We start from the raw sequence: 24,162 nt of genomic DNA, 5'->3' as shown, positions 1-24,162 counted from the left end.
AAAGGACTTCAGAAAATATCAAGTACAGAAATCCTCTCTTGCCCAGTCAAAAGGTGAGTGCCAATTTGTGGTAAGGCTTTTATTTTCAGGAAAAGACAACAAATTAATGTAACAAATTAATTCTTTTTTGTTGTATACCATTTAAACCAGAATAAATACTTCGTGAATGAAGGGATAGTAGATGTGTATCATTAAGCTTGTTCTGCTTAACAAATCACAAATTTAGAGGCTTTAAACAACAATTCATCTCAAAATTCTGTAAGTCACTTAAGTGGTATTCTGGTTCACTGGTACTGGATAGTTGAAGATGGCTTGGCTAGTATGGCTTGTCTCTGATAGATCAAGCTTCCTTACATAGTGGTGGTGGGAAGGTCCCAAGAGCAGTGAGAAAGATCAAATCACAATTACAAGCACTTATCAAACCTCAGCCTGTGTCACATTAGCTAACTACAGTTTTTTTTTTTTTTTCTTTGCGGTACGCGGGCCTCTCACCGCTGTGGCCTCTCCCGTTGCGGAGCACAGGCTCCGGACGCGCAGGCTCAGCAGCCGTGGCTCACGGGCCCAGCCGCTCCGCGGCATGTGGGATCCTCCCGGACCGGGGCACGAACCCGCGTCCCCTGCATCGGCAGGCGGACTCCCAACCACTGCGCCACCAGGGAAGCCCCTAACTACAGTTTTGATGGGAAGATTTGCCACTTCATGTTGCAAAGGCGAGGATGCAAGAAGGGAAGAATTTATAGCCAGTTTTATAATTTACCATAGAATGTTAGTTGCTTTTCTTTTTATTCGATTTTTTAACAGTTTTTATTGGCAGTGCAAAAAGTTGGTAAACATATAGATATGTTTGTGGATATTTATGTTACTAGCTATGAATACAAAAATTTTAGTAACACTGATTTTTATCAAGAAAATCCTCTATTTTTTATAAGGGAGGAAAAAGTAAAAACTCTTTTAAAAGGAAAAGCTTGATTATTTTCTGTTTATTTTAGGGAAATACATTGAAGAAATTAGAAAAGTGAAAATGCAAAGTGACATTAATTTTTCCTTTTATTCAGATTCCAAATGGAGTGGCATGAAATTGGTTGTGGCACTACCAAAATGTACAATTCTGCATATTTATGAAAAGTACTATTTTAAAGTGATAGGCTAAATGACATATTTAGCATTAAACTCTGGGAAATTTTTGTCTTCCAATTTAGTGGAAAAGAGGTCTACAGGAGACTTGCAAATGACTTATAAAATAGAGAAAACATGCCCAACAATCTTTAAAACCTTCTCTACTGTTACTTGGTTTTATCTTCTTCATTGATTTTTCACCATTAATCTATTGCTTGATTTTAACAATTATAGCTATTGTTTGTTTCCTTTCAGTTGAATTAAGTACCCATCAACCCACGGTATCCTAAACAGAGCAAGTCATTTAAAAATAACATTGTTTTTAACCAATTGTGACAAGGTGTTAAAATCTAATCATTTCAGGGAAATTGATATGTTGCTGGAGAATGAACAAAATCTTCTTCCTATGATTACAATAGAAACAAGAAAATGAAAACATAATTTAGGTCGAGTTGCTAAATACCATTAACAGGAAGAAAAGTGAACAGTGTGTGCATTGTTTTTATCTTGACATAGCCAGCTATATTTAAGAATTTATATTTTACATAGAATTATTGATTTTCTTCATTACAAGAGTAATAAAGAAGAAAACTTAGGAAATATAAAATAAAAGAAGTAAATAAAAAGTATCATAATCCTAGGTTATATATACTTTCATTATCTTTTGTATCATTTACCTACATCTAAAGTTCTATCTATGTCTGTATCTATAGCCATATACAGTCATATAAAGAGTGATAGCAATTTAAATTGCTCTTATATACAATTAAATTGCTATTGTAGACAGTTTATATAAAATTGTCTACTTGTGTTTATGTGTATACATATGTGTGCATAAAACATACTATACATAGCATATTCTTTGATCACTCTTTTTCACTTAGGATGTGAAGTTAAAATCTTTCCAATTCATTAAAACTTCTTTCCTGACATTATTTAAAATATCAGGCTAACATTCCATCACTTACCTTCATTTTATTCAGCCAGACCCTATTTTTTTTTAACATCTTTATTGGAGTATAATTGCTTTACAATGGTGTGTTAGTTTCTGCTTTATAACAAAATGAATCAGCTATACATATACATATATACCCATTTCTCCTCCCTTTTGTATCTCCCTCCCACCCTCCCTATCCCACCCCTCTAGGTGGTCACAAAGCACCAAGCTGATCTCCCTGTGCCATGCAGCTGCTTCTCGCTAGCTATCTGTTTTACATTTGGTAGTGTATATATGTCCATGCCACTCTCTCACTTCATCCCAGCTTACCCTTCCCCCTCCCCATGTCCTCAAATCCATTCTCTGCATCTGCGTCTTCATTCCTGTCCTGCCCCTAGGTTCTTCAAAACCATTTTTTTTTTTTTAGATTCCATATGTATTTGTTTTTCTCTTTCTGACTTACTTCACTCTGTATGACAGACTCTAGGTCCATCCACCTCACTACAAATAACTCAATTTCGTTTCTTTTTATGGCTGAGTAATATTCCATTGTATATATGTGCCACATCTTCTTTATCCATTCATCCGATGATAGACACTTAGGTTGTTTCCATCTCCTGGCTATTGTAAATAGAGCTGCAATTAACATTTTGGTACATGACTCTTTTTGAATTATGGTTTTCTCAGGGTATATGGCCAGTAGTGGGATTGCTGGGTCATATGGTAGTTCTATTTTTAGTTTTTTAAGGAACCTCCATACTGTTCTCCACAGTGGCTGTATCAATTTACATTCCCACCAACAGTGCAAGAGGGTTCCCTTTTCTCCACACCCTCTCCAGCATTTATTGTTTCTAGATTTTCTGATGATGGCCATTCTGACTGGTGTGAGGTGATATCTCGTTGTAGTTTTGATTTGCATTTTTCTAATGATTAGTGATGTTGAGCATCCTTTCATATGTTTGTTGGGAATCTGTATCAGCCCCTATTTTTGGACATATAAGTTACCTACAAATTTCCTCTATTATAAACATTTTGGTACATACTCTTCTAACTAAATTTTGTGTACATTCACCATTGTCTCCTTAGACTAAATTCTTAAAAGTAAATGGTTGGGCTAAGAGTTATTTGAGAACCTTTACTATCATAAGTATTGTATAGGAAAGGTAAACAGTTTATCATGATCGTTGTTTTAATGAAAAGAAATCTTAATGGGCTTAGATCTACTTAATCACAGTAATGTACATTTGGAGTTATTTGATTTGTATAATAAGAGAAGAAAAATATACTTGGAGAGCAAAAGAAGAGATTGTTGTCCTATCAAATATGTTTTTTAAATAAGTCTCCATCCCCTTTTATTTTCACTTAAACAGTTATTATATAATGCCATAAATCATTTAAAAATGACAAACTATAGATAGGCATATAGAAAGTCCAGTTGGGTAAAAACTGTGAGGAAAAGGCTATTCTATAAAAGTAAGACCAATGAGAGAGGGAGCAGGCATTTTATCAAAGAAAACTTAAAAATGTCTCTAGAGCATCTAGAGTATGGAACAGACTTAGAATGCCTGGGTAAGGAGAGCCTAAGAAGGTTAGATAAATGTAGGAAGTGAGGGAAAGATTAATATGACCCTAATGGAAAGTGAAAGGCTCTTGGACGAATGAGGGAACATTTGTTCTCTTCTTTCCACCTAGCATTAGTTACATGAATGAAGAGAAAGAGACAAAGCATTAAGAATTCATTGAAATTTGTATTTTGATAGGTTGATATTTATTTCTTAAAACTATTAGAACCCCCTGTAGTTTTTAATATTAGTAAATTAGATTGATCAACAAATCTTATTGGCACCTACTATGTGCTAGGCTCATACTGTTTGTTACAAGGAGTTACTAGAATAAAGCATAAGGGTTACTACAATGAAATAGAAGGCATGAAACTTTTCTCAAGGAGTTTCAAGTAGATGTCATTGTGTGTGAAGGCTTATTTGGCCACAGTCCCTGCCTGAAGTCATAGGAAAACTGGGTGACACCTTAAGGCAACTTTGTACTCTAGGACAATTTATTTTTCAACATATATCAAAGTATTTATGTGAAGGCAAATTCTGTAATCCATATTACTTAAAGTACAGTGGCAACACATAATTTTTAAACAAGTCATATAATGAGAGAGAATTGGGGCAGAATCCTTTTCAGAATTTAATTTTTCCCTCTGAAAGAATAAAATTCACTGAACTATGATTTAAAATGGACAATAATCAATATTTTCTGTTTATTTTATTTTAATCAAAGCTTGGAAAATAAAGTAGGAGGACACAATTTCAGTTCCTCAGTAAAAGATAGAACCACAGATAAGGGTGTTTTCTTAAGTACTAATCCTGGGAAAGTATAGCAAATTTCAAGTAAGAATTAGCACCTTCTTTGCATAATATGTTGATAAATCCCCACAGTGTCTCTACGTGGTAAAATTATAATTGAGAAATCAGACCCCCAAGTGCTTCATCCAAATCATAGAGAGCAGTTGAGTATAGAACTCATTACTGCTACACATCGACACAGTAGCTACTAAATATTTTCAATAACAAGACACATGTTGTTTGTGTCAACTCAGCTCTATTTCAATCAATGTCATTGATTGAATGGCATAAATGGCATAAATCAGGGTGCATCACACAACATGCTCTGGGCACTGAGGTCAGCTTCCATTAATTATTCAACTATGGAGGTTGAGCTATATTATCTCCACAATGATTTCCTGACCCAAAACTTCCGTGGTAAGTCTCACCTCACAACAAGACATTCTGGTTATCAGGTCATCATGTAGTGAACATTGAAGTGGGGCATTTATGAAATTTACCAATCACCATAATGCCAATGACATTTTTTCTTTCACCTTTCCCCTTTAATAGTGTTTTTAGAGTACTCTATCCATTAAAAGGCTAATGTATGCATTATTCTTGCAATAATCTTGAAATAACCAGTTGAGCTAATACCAATCTCAGTGTTAAATGGGAAAAGGATTCTGTGATAAACACGATGACTATACCAAGGTCATGAATTCCTGCTCAAAGGTGGGCAAAACAGGCATTAAACCTGAAATTTTGTCCCATGCTTTTTCTACAGTCCAGTGTTTGTGTCCAAATTAAAGTGTACCTGTTACACATATGGGGAGGGATACTTTGAAGCAGTGAGAGAACCTGGAGATATAATAACAATAATAATAGTATTAAAACCTCTATTCCAGTGTTGTCATGCTGAGCATGCTCTTGGCATTCTGTAGGAACACATTCTCTAAAGAATTGCATCATGATGTTGTGATCAAGAACTCAGCCATACTGAATTCAAATTCTGACTGTTCTATTTACTATCTCTGTTACTTTGGCCAAGTTGCTTAACCTCTTGATGCCTTCGTTCCTTACCTGTAAAATCCAGGTAATAATAGTACCAACTTCAAAGACGTTTTGTTCAAGTTAAGTGAATTGGTATATGTAAGGTTCTTAGAATAGTTCCTGACTTATAAAAGAGCTATGTAGCAGTTATAAAATAAGTAAATAAAAATAGATAGACCTTATAGACAATTCAAAAGTTACATGCAGAAATCAAGTTTCTAAGTCCCTGAATATTCTTCCATCATTTCAGTCATTAATAACGTTATTGAAATGTCCAATAAATCCTGACCTATTATTTTTATGTCAGGATTTTTTCTGCTTGTGCTTGAATATGCAAACTGGGGCAGTTTAGCTGTCAGCTTTTAATTTTTCAAAATTTTCTTTTCTTCAGTGTATAATTTGACAAATCACCTCATTTGTTATGGGAAAAAAGAGAACTCTATGTTTTATTATTTGAAAATTATGAGTAATGTAAGTAATGTTTGCATAATTAGGAATTGGCCTTTCAGGAACAGAGCTTTTCTTATGCTTACAGCAAATAACTTATGAATTGATTTTTCTTTATAAGTTTGCAAAATGGGAATCCTGTAAAGGCATAATAAATACAAAGTTGGAATTTATGACAACATATTAATATTAGATTCTCAGATGTGATACATCAACAATAAGCTCTTTGTGGCTTTGCATAAAGATGGAATCACAGAGCAGAAAAGAACAGTAGAATCTTCCATTTAATGAATGTTATTGAGCATCTCTGGAGCTGTTCCAGACCCCCAGGGCCTAACCTCCCCTTTATCTATGCCCCCAAGATAAAGAGCTTGACCTTGAGATAAATTTGGGAAAGACTCTAAAACACACACATCAATTGTCATTACACAGTGCAGAAAATAATCATCCTGAGAGGAGAACAAAGTGCTGCAGGTATCAAGAGGAGGAAAGGTTACTTCCATTCCTAGGAATCAGATTCGATGGGTGAGATAGATTTTGAGATGGGCTGGGTTGGAAGTGTACTTCACTAGTAAAATTATTTGGTGGGAACATTTTAAGCAAAATACAGGATGATAAAAGGCACAAAGATGAGAAACATGGGAACCTTCTGGAAGAATTAGCATTAGTGGTTACCTAGATTATTTGGTGTTTGCAGAGATGCTGAGGAGCCAGACAGGAAGGTGGTTTGGGTCTACACTGTATATGGCCTTTAGTCATCCTCTTGAACTATTTCCATAATATAGTTTTCAATGTTATTAACAGTATCATCCCAGGAACATGATTCTGTAATCTCTTTTTATAATGTATAATTGAAGCATACCAACATTATAAAAACAAAACAACACAGAACTCTTATTAACAAAATTTGTGATAATTTTTAAGTAGTACCTCAGGCTTTTCTTTTGAGGATTAAATTGTACTGTTGGGTTTTTTTTCCCCATTATGTTTTTTTCTGCCTCCAAGATAAACCTGTTTTTCAACTCATTAATTATTGTGATTGTTTTCAATAAGACTTGGTCTAATAGGTAGTTGATTTGGAAAAGGCTCAGTGTGGCTTATTGACTGAAATTAGTGTTAATTTCTAACCTAGAATTTATAACCAAAAATTACTTGCTGAAAGAAGCAACTGCAAAGTTTCAAAAATAGTTTTCAGGAGACCCTCCTATGAACAGAAATGTCAATTGACATGTGGAAAATCCCATGAGAAACCACAAAATATTTATATCCATCTGGATGGACACCTAGTCCTGGATACTAAGGAAACTGTTTCAATGAAGACAAATGTTTGGTTTTCCTGTCTGTGAACGTAATCAACTACATATGAAATATATGCAAACTAGATTCTTTGCTAGAGAGAAAATGAAAGATTGGAAAAATACCTTTAGGGCTTTGCTTGGTTTCAAACTTTTGCAATTTTTCCTATTGCTAAGGTACTTTTAGATACTGGCTTGCAAGCCAGTCTGTTCTCTCTTGACCTTCACCTCATGTCTCCCTTCCCCTCTTTGTTTCCTGTCCAATCTTGCCCTCAGATAGAAAGGAGATAAGATTAGTAGCACCCAGTGTTCTAGGAATTGGTCTATAAGATGAGGCTGGAGGAAGGGGAGAAAGGAAATTAATTCTTTCAGCAGCATGAAGAAGGCAGGTAATAACGCCATTGTATTCTGTGCTAGTTAGATCTCCTCTGGACATCTAATTCTTGTTGCTGTAAGATTTCATTCGTATTGCTATGTTTTAAAAGACCCTGACAAATTTGAATTTATCAAGAGGAGGTTAACAAAAATGATGACCAGGTTGTACGTCGTGATTATGAAATTAAGTGGAGATGTTTGTCTCAGTTAAGAAGAGAATTATAGGGAATATGTTAGTTGTCTTCAAATATTTGCATGGCTGTTATGTCAAAGAAAGCCACATTATTCCATTGTTTTCCAGACGCTGTCTTTAGGAGAGTGATATGATGTGTTTCTTTGTGAGATTATGAGTTCCCTGCCACTAGAAGTTTTGAAGCAATGTTTAGATTTTTGATTGGCAGGTTGGACTAAGTGACCTTTAATTTCAGTTTGATTTTAAACTTTTATTTATGCAAAGTCGCTTACACCCTGTTTTCTGAACAGGCTGTTTCCTAGACTGTTTCTTGACAGTTTGGAAAAGTAGAAGTTAATAGTGTGCATTCACAACTTGAAAATAGCCTCAAGATAAGAAGAGTGGGGCTTGGGCCCCCTCTGAATAGCCTTGTACTTTTATTCAATTTCATTGCCTTAAAGTTAGACCTGTCCACTTTTTTTTTATCAGTTGAGTTCCTTAAAGATGTTCCAATTAAGGAAAAATTTATCCTAGGGAGACAGGTTCTGAAGATAGGGAAATTACATTGTCAATGTCATTTGATTAACACCTGAATGTAGATACACTGACTATTTTCTTTTAAAGAAGGTCCTAATGATTCTGAAAAGAAAGCATTTAATTTTAGCTTCTATTTGAACAGGTAGGAAAAAAATCCTCTATAGCAGTCATTAACTCACTGCTGAATAAGTCAGTGGCACATTAGATTAATTGAGCTCTGTATAGGCAAGCAGAGACTGTGCTTTATCGCTTATAGTTAGTGTCCTTGGGATGAGTTCAAGCTACATGAAAAAAATAATTCCCCTTGACCAAAGAGAAGCAGATAGGTCCACCAGAGATATCTCAGCTCTATTCAAGGTACACCTTCCACTGTTTTTTCCCTTCATCTTTTGAGTTTCAAAAGATATTTTAATTAAGCCAGATGTGTGGATCTGTATTTTGGGAACCCATCATCTCAAAGCCATCATAAAATTTCTGAATTCCTCTTTGGAATATAAGCAGTGAAAAAGGAATGATATTTTACTAAAAGGCTTCTCAGATATCATAAATGGTATAAATGTCATGTTTGAAATAACTGTATCATTAAATACTTGCTTGTGCGCATACACACACACACACACGTTATATGCCAATATTTTATAATAAGGTAATTTTCTGTCTTCAAGTAGTCACCATTAATTTTCTTAAACGTTGAAGTTTTATATTATTTAATATAAGAATATTATATTCAGTATACAGCCCTACATACCCCCTAGTGGGGTGAGAGTGATGGGCAGGGAAATCTGTTAGTCTAAGACTGCATCTCCTCAAGCCCACAGCTCAGCCATTTCTTTGTCTCTTGTGTCTTGTGCTTGGGCATCGGTCACTGGAACTTTTACTTGATCTCCATTAATAGTAACTCTATTTCAAGGGAGGTAACTTTCATAGGAAGAAGTCACAAATATAATATTGTCCAATATATTTAAGAAGCATGTTACTAAAGATAGGCTGACAGCATAAAAGAGGATCCTTTAAAAGCCTTATTTATAAAAAATGAATATTTTATATTGTGTTTAAGATCATGAGCTCTTATTTATTTAATGAAATTATTTGGTCATTTATTTTTGTTTCGTGTTTCTACCGCTGTTCAAATGGAGTCTGATTATTCATTGAAATAGTAGTTCTAAGAGAAAAACCCTGAATCCATCCAAATATCATTCAGTAGAGACTTAGTTAAATAAATCATGGTTTATCCATAAAATAAAATATTATTGTCCATATTCACTGATAATATTGAGATAGAAAATATGTGCAATATATTAAAGCAAGTTAAAGAACATCATATATTATATAATCCTAGTTTTATTTATAGTATAAATATTTGATTATAATTACATATATTTTTATATATGTATTCAGATGTTTAAGTATTTTTACTTCAAAATTCAGTTTGTTTTGAGTTTTTAGTTGATAATTTAGTTGATTTAATAAATATAATAAATATATTTCTATTTTCTAATGCAAATCTTAACCCATTATAACAATGGGTTTTTTGCCAACCTCTTAATCACAAAATCTCTTCTGACATTAGCATTTTATGTGCAGTGATTCCGTGGTTTCCTTAAATGGATGCTATCTCTGGGATTTGTGCCAGTATTGCTGACTTATCCATTATTTTTTCGTTTTTGGTTCTTTTGGTTTTAACAGATTTACTTTTTAGATTAGCTCATTTGTCCAGACTTATGGGAATGAATTGAGGGTGAAGTGAGCAGTTGCCCACACGTGAATAAAGCAGAAATCCATAGAATATGAGCCTGGTGGTATTAGCTTCCTTCTGTCAGTTGCTGTGAAACAGAACAATATAGGTGTTTAACCATGTGAAATTCACATATGATAAGCAAGTAACCTCAGCTGCATGGCTTTTCTGTCACATTAAACAGCATTCTTCTTCCAGAACTATTCCCTCCTCTCCTGTATTAAGTTTTCAAAAAATTATGAATTAATTTTATTGGAAATTGATAAATGTGAGCAGCCATTTATATTAACTTCTGACCTGCTTTATCCTTCACAAGTTTCTTCTATTTGGCTATGAATTTTCTTTGGCTACCTTAGGTTTAATTCCCAATTCTCTTTTTAGATGGCTCCCAGTAATGTAAAACAGCCCTTAAATTCACTTACTGGACTTCATTTTCTCATGTCTAAAACTGGATAGCTTTCCAAAAATATTTACTCAGTACTAATTATGTGCACTATACAAAACTGAAACATAACCACTGCCTTTGAAAGAAGGAGCACGGATAATGTCCAGCTTGGGAACAAGGCTGGAAAATATTATTGCCATTTTGTTTAGAACTGGCTTTAGGTTATAGTTAAAAAGCTAGTGGGGGATGTTTGGAGGCAACTAAATCAGGAAACTAAAATAAATACTAAAGAAATGAGGGTGGTGAGACTTGCATTCAGTCTACAATGATGAGGTGAATTTGGATAGGGAGGGAGGGCACATTGAATAAACAAAGGATTTTTGAGGACAGTTGTATAAATACATGAAATGTTGAATTATAGGCTTTTGTAATGTTAAATCACCTAGCCTAAAGATCTTTAGTGCTTCCTTTAAGTAGCAAAATGTGTCCTAATTACGTCCCCAAAGTCTCTTTAATACTAGCTGGGGCATGAATATAGGCCTATTACTTAAGGCATATAACTTCCCAGCTACCCAATACTCTGGGAATACTTTGTAAATTACATATGTTTTTTACTTAGTAGAAAAAAATGAAACCAAAGCTTTCATTTATTCTTTATTATTTTCCCCATTTGTACCTCTTTCAAAATGAGAAAATCACAAATGCATTAATTGCTGTTAACATGATTAACTGTATAAGTAGCTTGTAAAACTCATGTGAGCTATATTACTACTAAACTTTAGAAAGTGCATTTTTGTGGTTCTATTTTAATGAATGTATTTAATTAATAAACTATAGTTTGATGCTTTTTGAGTTACTTTAAAATCACAGATTTATTTTTTCATGAGATTTATTTTTTCATGCTCTAATGGTCATTAGAGCAATCATTGTCTTTTCAAATATTATTCCTTTTCTCTCCTGCCCCAAGAAAGAAAATATGATTATATAGTTATATAAGTTATTGTATATGATTATATATAAATTTATATAACTAAAATATAGATGACATTTAAGGCTTTCTCTTTGGCAAGTCTAGTAATGTAGCATAATGAAGCAACTAAATTTTGTTGAGTAACACAGAGGACTGTATTAGATATTTATACATATTTTCTTTCTTTCTTTTGACCAATATTTATTGAGCCCTGCAGTGTTATAGGTATTATTATAAAAACTGTAGTTATAAGGGTGAGCAAAAGAGGCACACTCCTGCCCTCATGAAACTCCTAGTCTAACGGAAGAGACTAGTAAACATACAAATACATACTTACAGGCTAACTACATGTATACATAATTATATTTTATGTACTACACAGTATTAACTGTATTCAAATAAATGCTGTCCTCCAAATCTAGCACAAGAATCAAACTGCATGTGGAAGAATGATAGAACAGAGAAGGCTTTGTAATTCTCTGAACATTTTCTCTGCAAATCCATTGATTGCTGCTCCTCACGGTGACCCAATTATTCTGCAGTTCTGAGAGTGGAGAACGGACCACATAGTATGCTGTCTGAAGTCTTTGGCCAGGAGAGACGAACACTTCTCTTCATACTTTCACAAAAAAGGAGTTGGTAATAGCAACTTTTAAGTCCTGAGGCTTGTCCTCATTGGGCCATTGGCCAAGAACAAACAAATCAACAAACAATAAAACAAAGATCATGTAAACTAATAAAACCTCTTTCTAAATACTTCTCTGTTTACTTCCAGAGACAGCTCCACAACTTACTTAAATTACTGAATTCACAAATTTTAAATGTTAATTTTCTCTTCTTTGTTTTAGTACTAACGCACACGTACACACACACACACACACACACACACACACACATTTATAGCATTTAACCTCTAGGCAGGCATGAATAATCATGCATACCTATCATCGTTATTTTTGCATCACTGCAGTTGAATAAAAACATTCTAAAATGTTGTGAGAGTACAAGAATACATACTTCTTGTTGCTTTGCTCATGGAAATAATAAATTACATAGATAATTGTATATTTGCAAAGCATATTTGTGCATAATTAACTAGATTTATAGTATAGCAAACAAAATGATGCGTAAGTCAATATGAACTAACATCTCTATGTAAAATAGATTATCACGTGCTAAGAAATGTATTTTATGTATTTCATAATGAGCTTTTCCTATTTGATGGTGAGCGATGCTGGGCTGGGTATAGAATTGCTTTAAATGGATAGAATTTCCAAGGTGTGAAAGTTTCCTTAAAACACCCAAGGATAAGACAAAAAGAAAAAAAAAAAAACCCAGGAGATAACAAAATTGTTGAGACCACATGAAGAGACTAGAGCCTGTTCAATGAAGAAGTATGTGTGTGTTTTGCTAGCACAGGTATATCAGGGTAATACAAAACTCACTGGGTTTGTGTAGTTATTGTACTTGACAGTTGATCCTGTGAGCAAAGGAGAAAGGTGAGGGAGGGAGGAAAGAGGGAAGGGAAGGAAAATCTGTAGGATGCCTTCTTCTCCTTCGGTTAAGCACCAACCCAGTTCATGAACATGTACACTGCCAGACTGTCCTGAAAAAATTGTGACCAACTTCAGAATCAGAGGAATAGGTTTATTGTATCAAAATGTGGTGGTAAACTCTGTGGAAAAATTAAAATAAAAATTTGCTGAAAGTGCAGCTGCCCTCGAAGCACAGCCCTAGACTATGTATTTCCCGTCTTGCCTGCCTCAGAGATGATTAATTTCTCAGGCGTTCTAATATATTTTAAATGGGAACAACAAAACTGGTTACCATAGCAGTTGAATGCCATTAGTTGCAAATAAGAGAAAGCTCAACTAAAACTAGATAAATAATAAACTGCAAGTATTTTTCCTCAGAGCTAGAAGTCTAGAGTAAGGTCACGATATGATTCAGTGGCTCAATAATATCATCAGTAATCTAATTTCGTTTTGTTTATCTACTCAGTCTTTGAGAATTGGCTTCTTTCTAAAGCTCGCTCCCATCATGGTTGCAAGATGTCTACCAATTTGCTTCTAGGGCCGCAGACTTCCTGGTCCTTACCTAAAGAAGTGAGAGAGATGGTTATTTGCAGATACTTCTGCAGAAGAAAGTGTCTTTCCAAGAGCTCTCCTCACCCAAACACCTACAAACCTGTCCTTACACATTATTGTCTCCAGTTGGATCATATACCTACCTAGACCAATAACTGTGGCCAGGAAAAGGGAAAAGATTTACTTAGTTCTGAGATACAGACTCTCTCTCTAAATCCAAAGCAAGAGTCATCTTCCCCCAAGGCATCAATGTAGATGCCCAAACCTGAAGATGTTAAAGAGAAAGAGCATTGAAAGTCAGTGAAACAACCAGAGTACATTGCAAAGGGTTTTCTACAAGCCTGCTAATTTACTGCTGCAGTTCCAACAATTGGACCCATGGCTCTGCAATAAACTTTTTATGGATAGAGCCATAATTCTCAATACTTAGTGTTCATAACAGTTACCTGCTGAGTTTTTTAAAAATGCAAAAACCTGGGCTAACACCCAGAATTCAAATTCATTAGATCTGTGGCATTTTAACAAAATCCCAGGTGATTCTGTTATGGGCAATAAGAGGACCACACTGAGTTAAATTCTGTATATTAGATATATACTTTCACTCTCTCTTTTCCTACCATCACCGTAATTTCAGTACATTCGTCTACATTGTCACCAGGCAGAACAATACAGAGTTGTTAGTTTGCTTTTATTTCTTTTGGTGCATGTCTTTTTAATTTCCAGGATTAGAGGAACTTGCACGTGACACAGACCTGTGTGTGTGTGTGTGTGTGTGTGTGTGTGTGTGTGTGTGTGTGTTTATTTGCTGATTCATGAATTCCAAGAAGCAAATAGGAAGAGTAAGGAATCATTTAGGTATCATGAAATTACTTCTAAGATCCTTAATTTCACTTAAATGTCACAAAATAGACCACTGTCCACTTTGAAGTTTATTTGTACTTCTGGGGCTCTTGCTGCCACCTGTTCATAGTTCATGATGCTTTGTTTGGTAATGCAGTTAGCTTATAAAGCCATCTTTGCCAGCGATAACTGAAATGGTGAATTAATACCAATCCTAACCCTGAACGTGCCTTTGTGAATATGTGTGTGTATTTTAATAGTATGTATATTGGTTAATAGTATGAATATGTTTAGTAGTATGAATATAGTTACATCTGCAAGTTATGAGGAACCACCACTATGGAGATGTTTCAAAGAAATACAGTTCTGTGCAGACTTGTGTACCTGCTGATTCTAATATTGTTTTTTTTGTTTGTTTTAAATATTTATTTATTTTATTTATTTTTGGCTGCATCAGGTCTTCATTGCAGCATGCAAGATCTTTCTGTTGCGGCGCAAGGGCTCTTAGTTGTGGCGTGCAGGTTTTTCTCTCTCTAGTTGTGGTACACAGGCTCCAGAGCACATGGGCTCTGTAGTTTGCAGCATGCGTGCTCTCTAGTTGAGGCATGTAGGCTCAGTAGTGGTGCATGGGCTTAGTTGCCTCCCTGGCATGTGGGATCTTAGTTCTCTGACCGGGGATTGAAACTGCATCCCCTGCATTGGAAGGCAGATTCTTTACCACTGGACCACCAGGGAAGTCCCTCTAATATTGTTAATTTGTTACAAACGTGCTTTCAGGTATTATAGCCTCAAGTGTAGGGTAGTACACCCCAGGAGCTTTGGCTTTAAGACTATCTAATTGCTATGACTCCTGTAAGTTTAGAATTGTCTTTACTTCTGTGCTTGCTAGTCCTTTCCTAAAATTTCTTGCTTATCCATATATAATGGAGGAATAAAGTCTTAGCCCTTGTGATATTTCTTTCTTAGGCATCACAGGCTTGGTATGTTTTGTTTAACCTCCTAGTCAGTCCCTCTCCTGCCTATGTCTATTCCTGGATTGTAAGGGACTTGAAGATGTTTCCAAGGGACCACTTCATTTCTTAAAGGGATTTCTCCTGTGGCCCTTACATCCAGTTTTTGTTTTTGTTTTTTCTCTTAGGCTAAGTCCAAGAAACATTATCTGAAATCTAGCCAGTCCTTATTCCATGATCCTTTCTCCCATTTCCTTTTCTCTTTTAGTGGATACTGAATTAGCACTTTGTGAGACAGTAAAGCACAGTGGAAAGAGTTTGGTTTTAAAGTCACGTGAGCTTGAATTCAAACTGACCTTAGACAAATTGTTCAATCACTCTGAATCTCTGTATCTTCATCTATCAAATAAGAGTACATTTCATCTCATCAGTTGCTTTATAAATTCAGTTCACATACACAAAGTGACCAGCTATACGTGTAAGCTTTTTTATTCTTGTTCCTTTTGAATCTCCAGACTTTTACCAGCAATGACCCATCTAAGTCAGCACTTCTACAAGCCCCTGTGGTATTTTCCTAAAAGGGAGTTCCTGGAAGCTACCAACAGTTTTCTTCTTTGAACATGTTGTGAAGTACTTTGGACATGATAAAGCAGCAAACAGCTTTTAAATATTTATGTTCTCCACACCATGCATGCCAAGTGTGTTTGCTCTATTTTTTTCTTTTTTTTTTTTTTTTTTTTTTTTTTTTTGGTGCCAAGGAGACAAGCCAAACAGTGTGAGAGGAAAATACTGTCAGGACACAAAGTAAGCTTGTCTAATGTGTACTCTGTGCAGATGTAACCCTAATGGAAAATAGTGGAGACTGCTCCCTAGTTACACAGTGATACCTTGAGGAACAAATCACCTGGAAACAAAACTCCTTTATAAGCAATTCAGCTGAGTAAATTTTTATTTTAAAACTTCATGAATCAAATGAAGTAGTACTGGCTAGAGTGATATAATTCAACAGTAATATTCTGATAAAGCTGCAATTGTGCACAGAGCAGAAATATCTTCTCACAGAGCATGTCTGTTAGTATAAAGATGAAGACATGCATTCTAGGCAAAATTGTGACGCTATTTCACTTTTGCAACACCATGCTCCATCCTCCACATACACGCAGCAGATTATTACCCTTGGAGTTGTGCTGCTCTCAAAAATGTCCCCTTTTAAAGAAGGAATCAAAATGATTCACACTTTGAGTTATAGTTCATGTTACATTATATTGATTACTTAGTCGTGTCTCAATCCTGGCTACAAGTTAGTACCATTGAGAGAGACTCTGACTCAGTTGGTTTGAGGTGGGCCCAGAATTTGGCAATTCTTGTATAGATGCGGGGTTATGAACCACTGCTTTAGCATAAAGTTATGTTCTTGTAGTGTGACCTCTCCTTTTGTAATATCCATGCTTATCCATGTGTGCTTGGGGTCAACCTTTAAAATGCAGGTTCCTGTGGCTTCAACACAGAATCACCACTACTGAATCTTGAAGTTTGTGGTACACATGAGTTGAGTGTGTTTGTGTGTGTATGTGACGGGGAGAGAGAGAGAGAGAGAATCTTTGTGTTTAACCAACACTCATAGTGATTCTGAGTCACTCTAAGGTTTAATAATTCCTACCTTTTTATAATTTCTAACTCATGGAACAGAATTTTTGACTGTCAACAATACCTTTTAATTCCTCTTTGCTAATAGAAAATTCCCACAAAGTGGATGGTTGGGGTATTTATGTTATATACAATTTATATTTTAAACAATATTATTTATAATAATTATAATAATTTCCACTCAAGCTAAAAAAGTTCAACCTTGTTTGCAAAAGGACAGAAAATTCAAATTCAGACAACCAAATGGTCTTTTCTAATGCTTGCTTATTTTAAAGTATGAGAGTTTTTAAATGTTAATTTAATGTAAGTACTATCCATTTATCTGTCATTATCTAATTATCTAATGAAAAATATCTAATGTATATACAAAATTTCAAGTCAGAGACTTTTAGTCATTATTTAGAAATGAGAAATATATTTATGTTCAATCTCAATTTCTCTTTCTCTCTCTCTGCCCCATCTCTCTCTCCCTCTCACCTCACTCCTTCCTTCTCATCTCACTCACTCCCTCTCCTTGTTCCCACCTCATCTCTTTTCCTCTATCATAGCATCAGATGAAGAGCCAACTTCAGCAGGTAAAGTTCCTATGCTGTAAAGATTATTCCTATTTATTTTAATGCCCTTAATAATATAGACCATTTGAAATGTATTTGTTCAGGTTTCAACCACAAAACTGGCACAGTTTTATTTATTTACTTTATTTCTTGAACCCATTATGCAGTCCCAGACTAAATGAAGTTCGTTATGAGTTTTAAATAAAAAGAGAAAATAATTGAAAATGAACTGTCACAGAGGAAATCATAACACAAAAAATCACATCACTATTACAGAATAAGGAAATTTGGAAAATTAAAACATTGAGAAAAATGCCAATAAGTAATAAATGGGGAGAAAAAAACTAAAATGATAAAATGCAGAAAAATAATAAAATGAGGAGACTGAAATTAAAAAGAGGAAAATGATAGGCTTCCCTGGTGGCGCAGTGGTTGGGAGTCCGCCTGCCGATGCAGGGGACACGGGTTCGTGCCCCGGTCCGGGAAGATCCCACGTGCCATGGAGCAGCTGGGCCCGTGAGCCATGGCCGCTGAGCCTGTGCGTCCAGAGCCTGTGCTCCGCAACGGGAGAGGCCACAGCAGTGAGAGGCCCGCGTACCGCAAAAAAAAAAAAAAAAAAAGAGGAAAATGATAAAACATACTTTCAGAAATATGACTTACTATGGTAGAATACTGCATTATCAAATACGACAGACATTGAATATGATATTCATTTAAGTTTAAGGATAAAAATCATGTTGTTGCCTCAAATATTCACTTTCGTTAAGAAAATAATTTTTGCAGTTATAACTTAATGATACTGAAACTTGGCATCATGACTGTGCTTCTCATCCATCTAATCAGCATTGATTAAGAACAGGCTCAGGTCTGAACTAAATACTGTGAGGAATGCAAATGGTAGAGAAGGCATGGTATTTTCAAGTTGGTTCTAGGACAGTGGGATGGGTCAAAGACCAGGAACATTTATAAGGAGAAAGCAGGCACCACAGCCAATCTGGTTAGCAAATAATAAAAGGCCCAGGCTAGCAGACTAGCAACATCAACAAAAAGGGATAAAGCCCTCCATCTCAGGTTACTGAAGCCAATGGACAAAAATGGGGCTTGATTGTATAGAAAATGGGGAATGTAGCCCAGTTATTGGAACTCAGGTACAGAATAGGGTCTTTTCAATTCATAGACCTAACTTATTTCAATTGGTAGGAGACTTCTTGATTTCTACGTTCTTCTAGAACTGGGCAGGGATTTTTACCTGTAAAAGTGGTTCAAAACATCAAAAATTCAATGGAAGAAAATGAAATAGACATCTTAACAAATATCTTTGGTAAACTCCAAGGATGCCATATTGCATTATACTCATTATCACTGCCTTGAAATGGAATCACAGAAGATAAACTCTCAGTTAATGTTTCATTTTCATAATACTGTTAGATAGTTTATAACCTGATTTGGATGATAAGAACTCCCTATAATTTTCTCCTACTCTAGTCAGTATTATGTAGCCTATTTTTAGGAACAACCTAATCACATGACTCAGTAGCAGACTTATGTGTTGTTATGAGTTTCCTCTGCCTAGTTTCTGACTTCTTTTTGTCCTGACTTGAGGCTTTAGTGTTGACAGCGTTGCTCAGAGACTCTGTCTTTCTCAGCCTTAGTTGAATTTTCTCTTGGTGTGAGTACCAGGCCTTGTGAGCCTATGCTTTTCTAGAGCAGTTTCATTCCTCTAATATTCTTACACCTCATTCCTAGCTATGTTGCCTGCCAAGCAGTTTTGGTGACTTTGCAAAAGAATTATTGTTTTTGCATGATGAAGATTAATTTTAATTTAATATAAGTAATACATATAACTATTTCTTGGTATAATTTTCTTATTTTAAAATTATTTTAATAATTTCTCTGCTTATTAAGAAACTCTTTTGTAAATGCAACTGAACATTTTTCCCCAAATATTTATTTGACTCTAGAGTGATCTGAACATCATAGAGTTTAAATTATGTTTCTAAAATAGTTTTGTTTTCATATATGACCAGATGTTTTTGTTGTGATTTTAGCATAGATGATTAGAATAGAGCAAATGTATTAAGTAATATTTTAACTAAATAGTTTCACATACAGATTACATTAACATTAAGAAAATTTGCATTTAGTAAAGCAGACATTCCTTTTATATAAAACTGCCAATGGGAGCCAAATGTTCTTCCATTAATTTTATCAAAGTGTATAATAAAAAGTATTATTGTGTAGTTGTATTAAAACTTTTGACAAGGTATTATGAGATTTATAAAGGCTTGATTTCATAAGGAATATGAATAATCGTGGAAAGTGGATTGGGATTTTGTTTTAGCGTTTTTTTGGTACTTCTTGCCCCCAATTTTTTCAGCAAATATTTTTCTCAATTAAATATTTATTATTCTGTTTATGTGTCTTTTTCAGTAATATTTATCAAAATATATCTTTTATTTTAAACTGTTACCCAAAATATATTTAATATATTGTTGATAGTCTCTGTTTTTGCTTTCATCTCCTTCCATCAACAGTTTAGCTAGAATGATCTTTCCCAAACTCAGACTCCTTTAATTTATCTTTTTGATCCTTCTTTAATTTATCTTTCTTTCTGTTATTTCTCCATTCTGTTTAAATTATCAGTGAAATGCAATCATCTGTTTGCCACAGAAATTGTACCTGAATTAAACTTTCATATGTCCCCACATGATATCTTTATCAGTTTCACATTCTTCCTTCAGCTTCATGGCATAATTGGACTGTAACTTCTTCTAATAATACTTCAGTTTCTTTAACTTAAATAATTCAGATATTTCTAATAGATCTGCTACTCCTCAAAGTTCAACAGTAGAAGGAATAAAGTAAATGGGGGTGTTTCTTGCTGCCAGATAGTCACAGGCTCATGATCACCAGTTGTTAATATATGAACATTATAAGTTATGAATACTATAAGTTAAAATTAATATTTTAAAAAACAAATATATACATGGTTTATCTAAATGTGTAGGTGCCTAGTGGATACTACTGAATGATACTATTTATTAAATATTTGCAATGTATGGATAATATATAGCAAATCTAAGTTATTTTTACCCCAGAGGTACACAGAATTGGATTAATTATAATTCAATAATCATGAAAAATTCTCATTGTCCAGAATATTTTTTAGAGAAAATAATAGGTTTCTGTCTGGACTAGCATATAGTATAAAAAAAATTAGAAAGAGACAATATAACTCTGAGAAAATTAATGAGATATTAGATAGTGTTTTACTTGTGTTATAATGCTGCAAAGTGATTGTGCTTTTCTCTTTACGATAGAGTATATTTGATTTGACTTATATTTAGAATTTTTATAACTGCCATCATTAAAACAGACAAGTGATTCCTCTACTCTGTTACCATATGTTTCTGTTTACAATATTTTTATGCTTCACTCTGTCCTTAGTCATTTTTTCAAATATACCTAATTTCCCTTATTTGAACCTCTAAATTGCCGTGCAAAAAACAAGTGCTTAGTAACTGCTTTTTTGGTGTTGATTTATAGAGGGGATGCATAATATGTCACATCTGTGTTTCTACTCATGGAGATGTATCCCCTTATTGAATATGGAGCATCCATTTGTTAATTATTTTCATCTTCAAATGTTCTGATGGGATGCATTAGCCCAGAGCAACATGTTTGTAGTATCTGGGTTACTAGAGCAGTTTCACCCAACACCTGTTTCTGTAACTACCAGAAGCTTCTTCTTATTTATCTTAGTTGAATCTTATGTTCAGGTATTTAAACATCTTATCATTGAGTACAAAAACACATCTATGAACTGTACAAGAAATTCCTTCAAACTAGGTTATATCCTAAGATCTAATTATAAACTAATGAGATTCATTCTGTTAAAGAAACCATAACAGATACCGTACCTCCAAATGAGTCATGTTTAGAGGTGATAGATGTAACCCAATTATGTTGCTGTTGCTCAAATAATTTTGGTAACTCTCTTTTGAAATTTCCTTCAGATATTGCAACATCAGTTATTCCCTTTTATAGTCTCAGAACTGTGCTACTATATTCATCAGACACTGGTCTAAAAAATAGGCCTTCAAAAACAAAGATTTGCAAATATTAAGAGAGTGCGTGTGTGTGTGTGTCTCTGTAGGTGTAAGGCACAGATCCGTTTATAACTTTAATAACACTCTTTAATAGAGTTAAGTCAGTGGCTGCTTCTCCCATGTTGCACAAATCCAATTTCTATTTATCTTCTATTTAAATTTCATAATAAGGAGAGATTTGATAAACTGATTACACCAATGCCTTTGTCTGTGTTCTTTAAGAAATTAAGACATTTACATTAGAAAATTGACTGCTACAAATGAACTAATCCATATAAAATTTAATTTATTAACTCTAAGGTCTATCAAATTAGGCTTATTGTCATATACATTTCTTCATTCCTCTTTATTTTTTTGTCTTATTAGCTATTATTTTACCTCTCTATAAATGCCATTTATTCATCAAATTAATGAAATCATTATAAGAATTAAAAGAGGACTAGAAATGGAAAATGTTACTGAATGGGATCAATCAGTCCGAAAATGACACAGTTGAGATACTGTAGCTGTACAATAGATCAGTGGCTAAAATTAATAAAACCACAACATACTATTTTTTGTTTATACCACCTCAGAAGCAAATCTTGATTTTTTTTCTTTTTTTTTTTTTCTTCTCTTGCTTAAAGGGAGATTTTTAATTGCTCTAATTGTCATTTGTCATTTTTTAATATCAAAGAAAGAAACTGAGTTTGAATTTGTATAAAAGTAGTTATTAATACTGTTAGCTCATATAATAACAAAAAATATGATTAGAAAAAATGGAATTTTCAAATGAATGTAAAAGGAAAATCTTTTTAGCAATCAGCTATGTTAAAACACTAAAGTGCAAAAGCCATACTGTTCTTCACATGTTTATAAAGTTAAAATTTCATAATTTACTTAAATGTAAAAGTGCATTTCTGGCCTATTAATATCAGATCCCAATTGGTAGTGATGATACAGGTTACTGCCTAGATACACTAGTTTATAGTAGGCTCTTGTGACCTCTGTGATGCCCATCAGAGGTGGAGACAGTGTTGATTCAGCACAGCAGAACTTCATCATTTTTACTAGCTCCTTTTAAATCTTTTAGTATGTTTAATCTTTTAAATGATCAGTTTGGCCACTGAGGAACTACACCTAAGAACTAATAATCTATACATATAATAGAACATTGACTAGCAGTAATAAAAATTTAAGGCTATGTTACATATATATATATTCATAGTTTTATAAACAAACTATATATATAGTTTAAAACAAATATGTTATACATCTGTGCAGCTAAACACAGGATGCAGTGATTAGATATTTTCCTCTTGGTTTTTGTTGTTGTTGTTGCAGTACCCGGGCCTCTCACTGTTGTGGCCTCTCCTGTTGCAGAGCACAGGCTCTGGAAGTGCAGGCTCAGGGACCATGGCTCACGGGCCCAGCCGCTCCGCGGCATGTGGGATCTTCCTGGACCGGGGCACGAACCTGTGTCCCCTGAATCGGCAGGCAGACTCTCAACCACTGCACCACCAGGGAGGCCCTCTCTTGTTTTTGAAATACTCAGTCTTAGTCCTACAAAAACATTACTTCTGTTTATGGTGGATTTTGTGATTTTCTTAATTATGCTACAGACTCTTTTAGATCTCTTTCCTGTTTTCTTATAGAATTTAATTCTGCATGGCAAACTATGCTCAATTATTCTACAACTCATGCTTTTGAAAAGGAATGATATCTAACCATATTATTCTCTAATGAGCGTAACACTTGTGCATTTTGATCTTAGAACTTTATTTCCTTGGTGGTCTAAAGTAAAGCTTCACATCCTCATTTTTGTTCACCTTACATTTGTTGCAAATTTTCCCCTTTTTTATATAGACATGCCTATTTTCCCTTTAGTGCCTGGAGCAACGTTTCTAATTATATTGTCAAGTATATTCTTGTTCATAAGTATATGCTAAGCAGGCTTAAATATTAAAACCCAATATATAAAACTAAAAAGTTTATTGCTATAATCTCTAAAAAATAGAAAGAAGTCATTATTTGTAGATTCTTAGTGGAATAGGGAAGAAATCATTACCTCTAAAGATTTATCTTTGGTCAGTTCACTAAGACATTCGTTAAAGAACAAATACTGCTTACTTCTTTTTTAATAAAACAAAACTTCCTTATTGATAGATTACTTGATAGTGACATTGAATTGTGAGAAAAATAGTTGGTTTTTAAATTTCTGTTATATGTAGATAGTATTTTTCTTATTTCATATTTAAGAAATATTCATATTTAAGATAAACTTAAAAATAGTAGTAAAGGTATATACATGGAAAGGAAAAGTATATCTGTCAGTGTTCTCTGGAGGAGCAGAATCAAAAGGCTATACATGTATGTAAAATAAAGAGATTTATATTAAGGAATTGGCTCATGTGATTGTGGGGCTGGCAAGTCTGAATTCTATAGGGCAGGCTGGCTGAACTCAGGCAGGAGTTCTGGTTTACAGCCTTGAGGCAAAGTTTTTTCTTCTCAGGGAAACCTCACGTTTTGCTTTTAGGGCCTTCAACTGATTGCATGAAGCCCACCCATATTATTATGGAGGGTAATCTGCTTTACTTAAAGTCAACTGATTGTAGATGTTCATCACATTGACAAAATACCTTCA

At 34.3% G+C, this 24,162-nt stretch overlaps 1 protein-coding gene across 3 annotated transcripts in view; it reads left to right on the top strand.

The window, feature by feature from the left end:
- The window catches only part of EDIL3 (EGF like repeats and discoidin domains 3), a 429,794-nt gene that overhangs the window by 135,841 nt on the left and 269,791 nt on the right, over positions 1-24,162 (top strand). Inside the window, exon 3 of one of the 3 annotated variants that reach the window (XM_019929732.3) lies at positions 17,425-17,451. The exons of the other annotated variants lie outside the window; for them this stretch is intronic. Coding sequence (XP_019785291.1) covers positions 17,425-17,451 — 27 coding nt within the window. The remainder of the gene's footprint in view (positions 1-17,424; positions 17,452-24,162) is intronic. 3 annotated transcript variants of the gene reach the window in all.

The sequence above is a fragment of the Tursiops truncatus genome, chromosome 3, assembly GCF_011762595.2.
Source record: "Tursiops truncatus isolate mTurTru1 chromosome 3, mTurTru1.mat.Y, whole genome shotgun sequence".
Lineage (NCBI taxonomy): Eukaryota > Metazoa > Chordata > Mammalia > Artiodactyla > Delphinidae > Tursiops > Tursiops truncatus.
The sequence above is the reverse complement of the archived record's forward strand: the minus strand, read 5'-3'. Positions and strand labels throughout refer to the sequence as shown.